Here is a 13308-nt window from a genome sequence, read left to right on the forward strand (position 1 = left end):
ACGATCCGGATTGGAGCTGAAATGTGCAAGACTAAATTGTTCGCTTGTTTTTAATCAAAGGTATTTCTCATTAGGAAAATTCGCACATTTCAATAGCTTTTTGAGCTACGAGCAAAAACCTGTAACGAATTAAGCTTGTATTGAGAGGTACCACACTATTCTTGTCACTCACTTTTAGTACGCAACCCGCCAAAATCGGACAGAACATAAGAACTCAACAGGGTGGATCCGTTCAGTTGGTCCCGCCCCGTTCCACCAGTCCTACTAGTACAAGTTAGTCGTAGCGAAAAGCGCTCTCGGTGTTGTGTTACCATTACTACCACAAGTTAATATTTACCAGGAGGCAAAGCTCAGTGTGGGAGATTCACTTCACCCGTGAAACGTTAGCAGACACACCTGTGACATACGAATCCGTCCACACGGTAGGTTACTTTAATAATGCAACCCATACAAATAAGAACGGTATGGAGGTTGAGGTTTTGTCGGTCTTATGAGCTTAGAGACTGAAATCCCCCAAAATAGATTAGCAAAAAGCGTGGCTATTTTAGCTAGCTCGCTGGGTTAGCCTAAAAAACATACCAGACACTAGGCTCGGAACTGTTAGGTGATTCCACACAGCGCCGGACTCCTTTAGGAAAACTGATAAATTACATTGTGAAACCGCCAGCAGTGGATATTGTTCACGTTTAGAAGGCAACGGAATACGGCACAACCTCCTCTATATCGGCGCCGTCCCCGGGTGACCACGTAAATGTAAGGTTACCTCCGAAGGCCATGGAGCAACATAATCGCAGTTGTTTGGTTCCCGGGTAGAATGTGTGACCGACTCTAAACGCCGGATAGCGGCTCAGATATGAAGAATTCGCGCGGCCAAAGAGTTACACCGGAGACACAGCTGACCCACGGACGAGAAGGCGCGTAGGTTCCCCAAAACAATTTCCCAGTTCGGAAAACGTCGTTCTTCTTTATATAATCATAATTTCGTTACCTTGACTGTTTTTTCTTCGTGGTGGGCGGTGAAATATTGCTCGTCACTCCGGCTAAATCCGACTGCCTGGCGTACTCCTGAGTAGGCGCTTAACAACAGTACAGTAGTGAGGTGTCGTTCGCGAACGAAACTGTTTTATGAACTGGTTCTCAAAAAGTGAACGAGGAGAGTCGGTTCCCCTCTAATCAGCAGTGGGTTCCCTTTGAGACGCTTTTTATGCATTTATCCCTCATGGATTATGGTGTTGTTGAACTTTAAATTTGTTGAGTATATAAACGTTTAGAATGGTTTTGTATTAAACCCTTTTTTAAGATCCGTAAATACCATAACTGTGAACCTCCACGGCTCCATGCCTGTACAAACTGTCGTGTTTTCCCGTGCAAAATACAAAATACCCGTACACTTTTTTTTTTTGGAATGATGCATGATGGGAAATCCCCAGGCGGCAGACGCATGCGCACAGTAGCATCAAACCGCTCGTTTCGTTTGCAACAAAAAAAAAAAACGATACCGAGATAGAGGCTTCTGCGGTGAACTCCTTTGACTTGATTAATTTGCCGTTTCGTGATAGTCGGTGTATACCAAATGGTACCCATAATTGACAAATTTGCGTTTTTCCGTACAGATTTTCTTGTACGCCGTACAAGTCTTAAAATGCATAATAATTGTACTTTGTACGGCAAAAACGTACAGGTTGACAGGTATGAAATACTTTAATTTATGTTTCCTGTGTTTTTCCGGGATCATGTGTTTCACCATTAGATTTGTTTTCATGTAACGTTTAATATCGTACTGTGTTTCCTAGTTTATTTGTTGTTGGACTGAAAATTCAGTATTTTTACTTTCAGAGTTGCTTGATTTTAAAATTGCTTATGTTTAATGAGTTGAAGGTTCACTGTTAAGTGAAGAAATAAATGCTATTATAATTTAGTTTAGAAGAATAGATTTTAAAAAAATACTTATTCATTTTGTGCATCATGTTACATTATAAGTCTTATAATATACATTTATTTTTCTAGCCATGTTTATTTGTATGGCCCTTAATGACAAGTAGTCTCAAAAGGCTGCACGGACCACAGAATATTGCAAACAATTATTACACCATCCCCTCATCTAAAACCTATATAAGGGCAAATAAAAACTAAAAAAACCTTAGCATGAGAAAAAATGAAGAAACCTTATAGAAGGGACCATACATGACATAATCCCCCTTTCAGGATGACCAGGCTGCAATGGATGTTGCATTAACAAAAAATAACATTATTAATATTATACAAAATATTTAAAGTATAATCCATCCATCCATTATCTGCACCGCTTATCCTCAGTTGGGTCAGGGGACTGCTGGAGCCCATCCCAGCTATCTTCATGCAGTGGGCAGGGAACACTCTGAACTGGTTGCCAGCCAGTCTTAAAGTATAATATAAAATAAAAAATAAAATAAAAAAACATGACCATGTTGCAATGGATGTAGCATTAACAAACAATACACAGATATTGGCAACGTGAAATATTCATAAACTATAGAATAGAAGTCTGTTTTAAGCCTAGATTTAAAAAGTTCCACTGAAGTTGCAGATCGAATGTCAGGGGGAAGAGCATTCCACAGCACCGGGGCCCGAATGGAGAACGCTCTTGAACCTGCTGATCTCTTCTCGGCTCTTGGGATCACTAGTCGACAAGCGTTTTCAGAGCGAAGGCTTTGGACCGAAATATAAGGAGGAAATTAAATCTGAAAGCTATGAGGGAGAAAGCCTCTTCATTTTCTTTCTTGCTTTTTTTTCTTTGATTTTTCCTTTTCTTTTTCTCCTTATTTTTTATTTTTATTTTAGTAGCTTTTTATTGATTTGTTTTTCTTGCTTTTTCGTTTTTTCTCTTTTTTGCTTTTACTTTTGCTTGTATTATTTTTTTTTCAGATCTTTTTTCATTTGTATGTTTTAAATTTGTACCTTAATTTGTTTCTCATTGTTTTAACTGTGTTCTTCCTTATTTTGCCTTTTATTTTTTTCTCCTTGTATTTCCTTTTTCCTAGCCTTTTTTTTCTTTTGTTTTATTTTATTTAGCTTATTCTTTTCTGAGCTTTTTAATTCCTTTTGCTTTTTTTTCTCATTTTTTGTTTTATTTTATTTGGTTTATGTCATTTTCTTGCTTTTCTTGTTTTTTCTATTCTTTTTCTTTTTTGTTTTATTTAATTTTGTACTTGTGTTTTTTTTTTTTTTTTTGCTTTATTTTAAATTCATTCCGTGTATAATCTCAAATAATAATTCGTAATGTATCGGTTGAAGAGTAAAAAAACTACCTAAAGGGCCGAAAGAGCCTGCACATTTTAGTGAGCCGAGCCAAAAAAAACAGTTCCCTTAAAAGAGCAAGAATTCCCATCACTAAAGTAGGGAGTCCTTCGCGTGTCGTCACGCGTGCTGCATTCGCGTGTGCTCGGGTAGTGGAGATTATGTTTAACATCATATTCCATGTAATTAAGCAATAAAGATTTGCTGTAATATTTTGCTTTTTTACATTGTTTATTTTGGTAAAAATGAAAACGCTGTGATGAATTAAGCACGGGAAAAGTCATTTCCTATGAGAAGCACGTGAATGCAGCAACAGCGCTATCCAAGCAGAGAATGCAGAGCTGAAGCCGAGGATTTTAGAGACCTCTGTTGGACAAAAATATAACTTACCTGAGTCTCATACGAGTTGTCATCATGCAATCCAGTAAAATTATTGCTGTTAAATATTAAAATGCGAACGTTATTTTCCCTCAAATTGTAGGATTAAAATTGTAAAATGTATGTAAATATGGACTTTTCAAACCATATAAAGCACTTTCAGAAGTATCATTTTTATTGTTGACGGCAAAAACACCAAACTATTTTTTCCTAACAAAATTCTACATGGACAGGAAAACTGTCCCGAATTTATCTTTTAAATCCTGCTGCACGCCAAAATCCAGGCCACGTCAGTCAGTAAATTGACTAAAACGTTTGAATTCTGAACTTTTTGCATATCCTACAAAACAAATGACGCTGTGCAACTGCCAAATCAACTTAAGACCAGTTACCTACAGACTCTTTAGGTAGACAAGGCAACTGGGACCATTTTTGCATTCTTGGCAAGTCAGGTGATTTCTGTGACCACATTTTAAATAACTTGTATCATAACCTGAAATGCCTTTCCCCCCTGTTTTCAGACTGACACTGGAGTACATCACATTATTGAGCAGGCCAACTTGCACCAGAGATAAAGGCTCTGTCACTTTCACGTCACCTGTAACCTAGCCAAAGGTCACATTTTGCAACTCCCTAGCACAGCTCTTTTTTGTGCCATTTTAACAAATTCTTTGACGGAGCAGACGTGTTTTTGTACAAGAGTGAATCATGCATATCCACATTTGGAAGATCCTCATTCTTTTGTTGACAGGCACCTTTGCCTGTAGGAGCTGCTTTTTCAACAAAGCCAGTCAAACAATACCGACAATTGCTAAATATTTTGGCACAAAAGGACGGTATGAGGAAGTGAACCCGTATCTTTTAGAGGATATCCTTGCTGTCAACACATCCACCCTGAGGCCTCCATCTCCACAATGCTTTCCCATACATCTGACAGCAATCATAAGACATGGCACAAGATACCCGACAAGCAATATATTTGAGCACATGCAAAAGATTTACCAGGCAGTTCAAAGCGCCACACCCGTTAAAGAGAGCTGGGCATGCGAGGTCCAGAACGGGTGGAGGATGTGGTATCCCGAGGACACGGATGGCCGTTTAGCCGGGAAAGGCGTTGATGATCACAAACATCTGGCGGTCAGGCTGTCCAAGCTGTTCCCCACATTGCTATCTGAGGATAATCTTCGAGGAGGATTGGTGAAGTTTGTAAGCAGCTCTAAACATAGGTGCATCAACAGCACTTTGTCCTTTATAAAGGGACTAACAGAATTGTGGAATATTCAAGGTAATCAGCTCAGTTTCCAGTCAATGTTATCATGTAAATCCTGTACCAAAAATCAGTTCACATTTTCTGTTGGTGTCCTTATTAAACCATTTGAGCAGGGTTCGTACAGGTGCTTGAAATTCTCTAAAATGCTTAAATTTAAATGTTGTGTTTTCAGGGGTTTAAAAGTTATTGTATTTGGGGTAAAATTTTTGTAAACACTTGAAACTGTTGTCTTGTTTCTCAACAAGTCTGCTTAAATCCGACACTGACTCTGCCTTTTGGCGGCTTTGTTTTGCTATTGCAAATACACTTCCCTCATGAAGCGGCAGTAGCTCAGAAGGTAGAGCGATCGTTTTAGGATTAAGGGATCCCAGTTCGAATCCCGGCTTGTCCGTGTTATATGTCTAAGTGTCCTTGGGTAAGACACTGAACCCCCAATACCCTCAATAAGCAGGTTAGCGCCTTGCATGGCTGCACAGATCACGGCCGCTATTGGGAAATGTGAAGCACAGTGTAAAGCTCTTTGGGAAGTCATTGAAATGAAATGAAATGACCTGAAAAGCGCTATATAAATGCAGATCATTTCGTGATTAACTGCAGCTGGCACTAGTTTTTACGGCAAAGAGGATGGGTGCATGTTAAACCTAAACAGGACACTATGAAATGTATATTAGTGCAGGGATTATGTATCAATAAGGGACATATATTAATGTCCGTGCAAAAAGTTAAGGTAGCGTTTCCCAGTGGTAAGTTGTAACGGGAAGAACTTCCTGCTACTGAAAATGTATGCTTCATATTCCTATAATTTTTACCCCACACCTATTTGTATCCAAAACATACATATTTGCAACTTAAGATCTAAAAATCATGTCTTGATAAATGCATACTTAGGGTTAAAAATAGCATGTGTAAATCGTAGATATATTTGTGGCTCTGCAAAATACATGATTCACACCGTTTTTTCTTTTAATGGTACTGGAGATTAATAAAAAATGACTTTGGAAGTCCGTTAGAAGGGTTTGAATTTGGTCAAGAAAAAGATGTAAGAACAGTGTCACATCTTTTCATTTTTCTTCGTGTTTCTTGTATAAGACACATTTTTATACTCAAACTCTGTTGGAAAAAAAAGCTTTTATTGTATGTGATTACCTATACAATGACCAATAACTCTTCGCTTACTTCTAACCTACTCAGATCAGACCTTTGACCATGAGGTGAATGATGCACTCATGCAGTATTTTGTCCACTGCACCAAATTCTTGGAGGACATTGTTCGGAACCCTTTAGCCCTGTCGGAAGTGGACAAGTTCAAAGAGGGACCAGAGATGAGAGGCGTCCGTGAGAAAATTGCCAGCCAACTCGGAGTCTCCTCCAAGAACATAACAGCTGGTCAGTGGTTTGAATTAGTTTTCACTACCGTTCAAAAGTTTGGGCTCGCTTCAATTTTCCTTACATTTGAAGGAAAATTACTGGGGGGGTTTTCAACAAAGATAACATGAAATGTATCAGAAATACACCCCATACATTTTTAACATCTTTCTTATTGCAAATGTCGTTTTTTTAATGTAATATCTACATCGGTATGTAGAGGCCCATTTCTATCAACCAGCACTCCAATGTTCTGATAGTATGTTGTGTTTTTGTAATTGCATTAGAAGGTTAACAGATCCTTTTTATTGAGAAAAACTCTCGTACTATAATGTTAACACAGCTAAAAATAGTTTAGCTGGTCAGAGAAGCTATACAACTGCTCTTTCTTTTAGCTAGTCCAGTATTTGGAGCATCACATTTCTGGGTGCGATTCAACTTTCAAGTTGGCCGGAAAAAGAGATCTCTAATGTGGGGAAGCATTAGCTCAGGAGGTAAAGGCGCTCGTCTGGGGATCAAGAGATCGCAGGTTCCGTGTTACATGTAGTAGTGTCCTTGGGTAAAACACTGAACCCCTAATGCCCTCAATAAGCAGGTTGGCGCCTTGCATGGCTGCACGGCCGCTATTGGTGTGTGAGTGTGTGTGAATGGGTAAATATGAAGCACATTGTAAATCGCTTTGGGAAGTCTTCATTGACTTGAAAAGCGCTATATAAATGCAGATCATTTCATTTCATAACTCGACAGTCTATTCTTTTTCTAAGAATTGAAAGCTATTCCGTGTCCTAGCTGTGGCATTTATATAGCGCTTTTCAAGTCAATAAAGACCCCCCAAAGCGCTTTACAATGTAAATTCTCACTTTTCCCTTTTACACACTAACTAACCGATTGCAACGAGAAATTGCACAAAAACTGAAGACTTCCTTCAGCGCTGAGTACTACTCCCTTCAGAGAACAGCACAAACAGGCTCCAACCAGAGTAGAAAGAGAAGTGGGAGATATCACAGAGCAAGAGGACAAGTATATTAGAGTCTCTAGTTTGAGAAATAGATGTCTACAGGTCTTTAACTAGCAGCTTCTTTGAATAATACCTACAAAACACCAGTGTCAACATCTACAGTGAAGAGGCAACTCAGAGATGCTGGCTGCCAAACCACGGTGGCAAAGAAAATGCCATATTTGAACCTGGTCAACTAATGAAGAGATTATTCATCCAACCATTTTCTGTCTCGCTTATATTATAATCGTTAGGGTCACAAGGGTGCTGAAGCCCATCCCAGCTATCTTTGGGCAGTGGGCAGGGGACTCCCTAACTGGTTGGTAGCCAGTCGCGGTGCACACAGAGACAGACAACTGAATCACTCATTTACACCTCGGGACAATTCAAATTATCCAAATAACCTCAGATGCATGCTTTTTGAATGAAACCCTCACAGGCACATGGAGAACATGCAATCTCTGCACGGAGAGCAGCCGGTTGCTGAAATCGAACCCTGGACCTCCACACAATGGGGCTGCGTGCTAACCAACCATGAAGAGATTAACATGGGCAAAATACCTCAGACATTGGACAACTATTTTGATAAATAGAAGTGTGACTTTTCAATGGAGAACATAAAATTGGATGACCCCAAACTTTTCATCAGTAGCGTAGGACACATTCTGAGTTCTCAGACACTTGAGGTTATATTTAGAGCAATGATTGCAATCTCATAAAAGTATGCCGACTCTGCACTTTTGACTTAACAAATCATTTCCTCAAGAGAGAAATGCTAAATGACTTCTAATAAAAAATGAAGATGGGGCAAAGCACATAAAATTCATTCATTTCGTTTTCACAAGAAACACGTTTTGTGTCAAAAACAATGGACAATCTTTGTTTGAATTGTATTAACTTTTCAATCATTTCACAGTATTTTTTTCCCTGTCTCTCATCAGACATGGCTGATGCCGCAATGAACTTTTGCGCCTATGAGTTGGCCATCAAGAGTGTCAACTCTCCTTGGTGTCAAAGTTTAGACGAGGTTGATGCCAAGGTATGGGGCCCGCAACTGTAACTATTAAGACATGGTTGTCTTAAAGCACAAATAAATTAAGAATCGTCATGTCTTGATCAATCAGATGTACTAAAAGTGTTAAAATATGAGCAAGAAGTAGTAATTGTGTTGATTCTGTCACCTTTACAAATTCACCACTCTTAAAAGGAATGTGTGTATGATTTGACCACTAGATGTTATTCTGTATTGCAACCAAAATCCAGTGATAAAAAGCACAAGGAAGAATAAAAACTGCAAACACGCAAAATTGACCAAACAACATCAGTTGGGTCTTTTGTTTATTTTACTTTTTTTGCCAAGGTTATTGTTTTTTTGTGGGCACCCGTAGCAGCAAGATGGCAGACCATCATGTCAGCTGAGTCAGGGGTACACAACAAAAAGGAAATAGCCATGACAAATTAAAAGAACCACAGCAATAAAATGTTGAGAGCTGCAAACACATAAAAGCCTTTTATAAGCCTATTTTTTTTAAGATTAGAATTGAGAGCAATCATACATAAATGTTAGCAATATAATTTAACTAAGATTCATTGTATAACATTTTTACAGCATAGGAAAACAATGTTGGTGTCATGTTGGTCCTACAAAAACTACAATAATATTTCCTTCCCAATATTTTCCCATTTTAAAATATTTGACTCAAAGCTCCAGGGAGCAGCTAAAAGCGCCACATGTCTCCTTTAAGACGTAGGTTGCCGACCACATGCTATGTAAAATAAATACAAGTTTTTTTCACCTAAAATATATTTTAAATACGGACCCTTTTATATGAGAGTTCATATATTTTTGCTTATTAGTCACATGAATATCGCTTTGTTTTAATAAGTTTTTTTTAACACAAGCGCTAAATAATACACAATGTCCCTTTAAGAACTATTGTAGATATATAATCCAGTCAAATGCCAAACTGTCAATCACCATTTTAAATGGGGCGGCAGTAGCTCAGGAGGTAGAGCGATCGTTTTAGGATTAAGGGATCCCAGTTCGAATCCCGGCTTGTCCGTGTTACATGCCGAAGTGTCCTTGGGTAAGACACTGAACCCCCAATACCCCCAATAAGCAGGTTAGCGCCCTACTTGGCTGCACAGATCACGGCCGCTATTGGGAAATGTGAAGCACAATGTAAAGCGCTTTGGGAAGCCATTGACTTGAAAAGCGCTATAGAAATGCAGATCATTTCAGATCATTTCATAAATAAATATTCGCTGAACAAGTAAAAATTTGTATAAGGCTTAACAATATTAACAATAGTATATGTTATGTGCTCATCGCTAGTTTAAATGGTGCATCTAGATTGCCAATTGCTGTCAGTTTTAAAATGTCATCGAAATTTGGCCTACTCAGGCTGGTTTAAATAACACCCACCTACGGCTGACTAGTTTTCAGAGGCTGATTTGTGATTGGTTGTTAACTGAGCGCTCAACTCACATCTCATCTCATTAGCCGTACCACTTATCCTCATTAGGGTCGCGGGGGGCTGGAGCCCATCCCAGCCATCTCCGGGCAGTGGGCAGGGGACACCCTGAACTGGTTGCCAGCCAATCGCAGGGCACACAGGGACAGACAACTCATTCGCTCATTCACACCTAGGGACAATTTGGACCGGCCAATCCACCTGAAATGCATGTTTTTGGAATGTGGGAGGAAACCGGAGTGCCCAGAGGAAACCCACGCAAGCACTCACATATTAAGTCATTTTTAGTTTTGAAAAAAATAGCTTATAACTTTATATACTTAACTCACCGCCCCACTAAAACACTAAGCATTTTATTATGATCTTAGTCACACAGTAGTTTGTCTTTGAAAAAACAGGCTGACATTATTCACGGATCACAAAAGGTCTTTTCGTATTGAATGACAATTCTTCAGGTATCGTGAAACATGAAGAAATTTATGTAAAAACGTATTTTTGGGGTCAACAGATTGTGGAGTATGCAAATGACTTGAGGCAATACTGGAAACGAGGCTACGGTCATGATATTAACAGTAAGGCCAGCTGTATTCTTTTCCATGATGTCTTCAGTCGTCTCGACAAAGCTGCAAAAGAAAACAGGTGAGTAAAAAAATGAATAGAGTTCTGTTTGAAATTGTACATGCTAGAGCAGGGGTGGGCAAATTTTGGAATTGCACGCTGTATAGGATTCAGGAATTTGGCCTAGAAACCCTTCAAGTTTTAATCATTTGCAATAAGAAAAAAATATACTTGCAGACATCTACATGTTATATTTATTTTTATACAGTATTTTTTTTAAGTAGATGTTTCATCAAATTGGTTTTGAAATACTCCAGATCAAAGCAAAATAATACATTAGGACGGCAGTAGATCTGGAGGTAGAGCAGTCGTCTTCGGACTAAGAAGTCGCAGGTTTGAATGTTGAAGTGCCTTTTTAGCAAAACACTGAACCTCTAATGCAGATAGGCACATTGCATGGCGTGTGCGCGTGTGTGTCTGTGTGTAAAATATGGAGTACATTTTTAAAGCGCTTTGGGGGGTCTACAGTGACTGTTTAAAGATCTTTATATATACATATATAGATATATACTGGTATATATATATTAGTTTGTAGTATTATTGTAGTAATATTTCTGTTGTATTATTTTTGTATCATTGTAGTTGTAGTATTTGTAGTACATCTGTAGGTGTCGTTTATTTGTAGCATTTCTTTTTTCTTTTCAGGATTAAAGCAAATAATATATCAGTGAGTGCCCACTATGCAACTTTTTTTTTTCTTTAACTTTATTGGGATGTAAATATGTACATATCGTGTAAATGACTTTGAGTGCATCTGGAAAGTGTCCAGAAGATGGCTTTTTATACATCTCACATGCAAACGTGTTTTGTTTTTTAAGCACCTAATTTGACAATTAGTTTTGTAGTTTTTCTGTAGTATCTATGTAGCAGTATTGTATTGCTATTTCTGTAGTATATCGGTAGTAGAATAATAGTGTAATTTTGAAAATAAAATCTGTAGTACTAATTCTGTAGCATTGTTTTGTATCCCAGTATTATAGTAGTAGTATGTTTTCGTATGTCTGTAGTATTTCCGATTATTTATTTTATAGAATTCAAGCAAAAAAATTTATATTAGGTTGGCTTTAAGCATTCAATTTGACATTTCGTTTTTTAGTATTTCTTTAGTATTTTTATAGTAATATTGTAGTTATATGTTTGTAGTACATCTGTGGCAGTATTCCTGTAGAATGTTTGGAGTATTTCCGTAGTAGTACTATGCTAGCATTACAGAAGTACTTCTGTAGTATTTTGTTGTATTTCTGTTGAAGTGTTTGTGTAATATACATTAGTACTTGTGAAGTTGTATTTCTGTAGTCTCATTTTATATTATACTATTATTGCACTATTTTGTAATATTTATGAAGTATTTTCTTTTGTGTTATTTCAGATTAAAACAAAATTATATATTAGGTCCCGGTTTTCAAGCACTAAATTTGATATATAGTTTTGTGGTAATGTTTGTAGTTGCATTTGGTAGCAGACACACAAAGGGACAATGGGGACAAAACCAGTACAAAAACATTTTCTCATTAGTGGTACTTTATTCACTATTATCTATATTGTCATGATACTTTTACCTGTGGCCATAGTTGGCCTACCCCTGTGCTAGACTGCAACAATTTGTCTAATTCAATTATATTAGACAGGGGATAGGGTCATAGCATGAACTATAAACACTCTACCTGTCAATCCTTTATAAAATGTATTCCATAACAATTTAGGTTAGGCCAGCAGGTGTCTGAAGCAGTAACAATCCAGGTTGGCCACGGAGAGACTCTCCTTCCACTCTACACCCTTCTGGGCTTCTTCAAGGACGAGGCACCCCTCATGTCTTCAAACTACGGATCCCAAAAGCAACGCTCTTTTCGCACCAGTGATATTTTACCATACACAGCTAACTTTCTCCTAACGCTGTACGACTGCGGAAAAGGAGATTTGAGATTACAGCCACTGATCAATGAAAAACCGGCCAGCTTTCCTGATTTGACTAAGAGTCAAGAATCATCCATGCCGCTGTATAAAGACGTCAAAGAACACTACAAGAAACTGATTCAAAGCTGTGACTTTGAGACAGAGTGTGAACTGTTCAGTAGAACCACTAGAAATCCATTTTTGATTAAAGACGCCCTGTAGATACCATGACCTAGATCACATATGTCAAACTCAAAAGTGGCCTGGCACATCATTTTATGTCCCCTGTGAGACAATGCTGAGAAAGGTAAAAGAGAAATAAGCTGCCGTTTTCAATATGTCCACTGGATATTGCCAAAGACAGGCATCTCTCGCAAAGCACCCAGCTGTATTTCCTGACTACTATTAATCAACCAGCGAGCATTGGGGAAACCACCCAATTGTTGTTTTATTGAAAAGTCTCAAATGTGCTGTTTTTGGCAATACAAAAAATACCAAATTACAACATTAGCACCTGGGGTGTCTTTGCAGAAGTTTAAAGAAGCTTGAGCTTTTTCTATAACAGAGATCAAACCTAACAACAAAGTTCCCATATTCAGGTAAATATTTTAATCGAGAAAAAAAGCAGAAATGTGTTTGAATTATTAATTCAAGAATTCCCCAATCAATCAATCAATCAATTGGCTTTTGTATGCTTTTTTTTTTTTTAATTTTCCAGAGCTAAATAAAGTAGTGAAGATGCAATTGTTGTTTTGCCTTTTTAAGAAATGCATGATTTATAAACATTACATGAGTTCAAATGATAGGAAGAAGGAAAAAATGAGGGGGGGGGCATCAAATATTGTTTTATAATCAAATCTCACATCTCTTAATCCTACTTTAACTGTAAGCCTCCAAAAGACGCCCAGCCCTCCATCTGAGGCACACTTTTTATGCCATTAATATACTAGTCCAGCCCGGGTGAGAATGCTCTCCTGCGTGGCCCATGAGCTGAAATGAGTTTGACACCCCTTATCTAGATAAAAAAAAAAAAATAA

The 13308-nt window shown here is 38.0% G+C and overlaps 2 protein-coding genes across 3 annotated transcripts in view; one reads left to right on the plus strand and one right to left on the minus strand.

Annotated features, from left to right (window-relative positions):
• The window catches only part of LOC148353686 (phosphatidylcholine:ceramide cholinephosphotransferase 1-like), a 24232-nt gene extending 23131 nt beyond the window's left edge, over positions 1 to 1101 (minus strand). The window contains exon 1 of one of the 2 annotated variants that reach the window (XM_088350933.1): positions 989 to 1101. The gene's annotated coding sequence lies outside the window, so the exon portion shown is untranslated. Of the gene's footprint in view, positions 1 to 763; positions 917 to 988 lie in introns of those variants that run through there. The other variant, XM_088350934.1, reaches the window with a different exon arrangement.
• Positions 255 to 13308, plus strand: LOC148353687 (multiple inositol polyphosphate phosphatase 1-like). Its single transcript, XM_088350932.1, has 6 exons — positions 255 to 422; positions 4176 to 4939; positions 6116 to 6310; positions 8228 to 8325; positions 10269 to 10399; positions 12082 to 13308. Exons 2-6 carry the CDS (start codon positions 4363 to 4365, stop codon positions 12491 to 12493), a joined length of 1413 nt encoding a protein of 470 aa, XP_088207058.1. The 5' UTR covers positions 255 to 422; positions 4176 to 4362; the 3' UTR covers positions 12494 to 13308.

Source organism: Urocampus carinirostris, chromosome 13 (genome assembly GCF_059441175.1).
Source record: "Urocampus carinirostris isolate Australia breed hairy pipefish chromosome 13, RoL_Ucar_1.0, whole genome shotgun sequence".
Classification (NCBI taxonomy): domain Eukaryota; kingdom Metazoa; phylum Chordata; class Actinopteri; order Syngnathiformes; family Syngnathidae; genus Urocampus; species Urocampus carinirostris.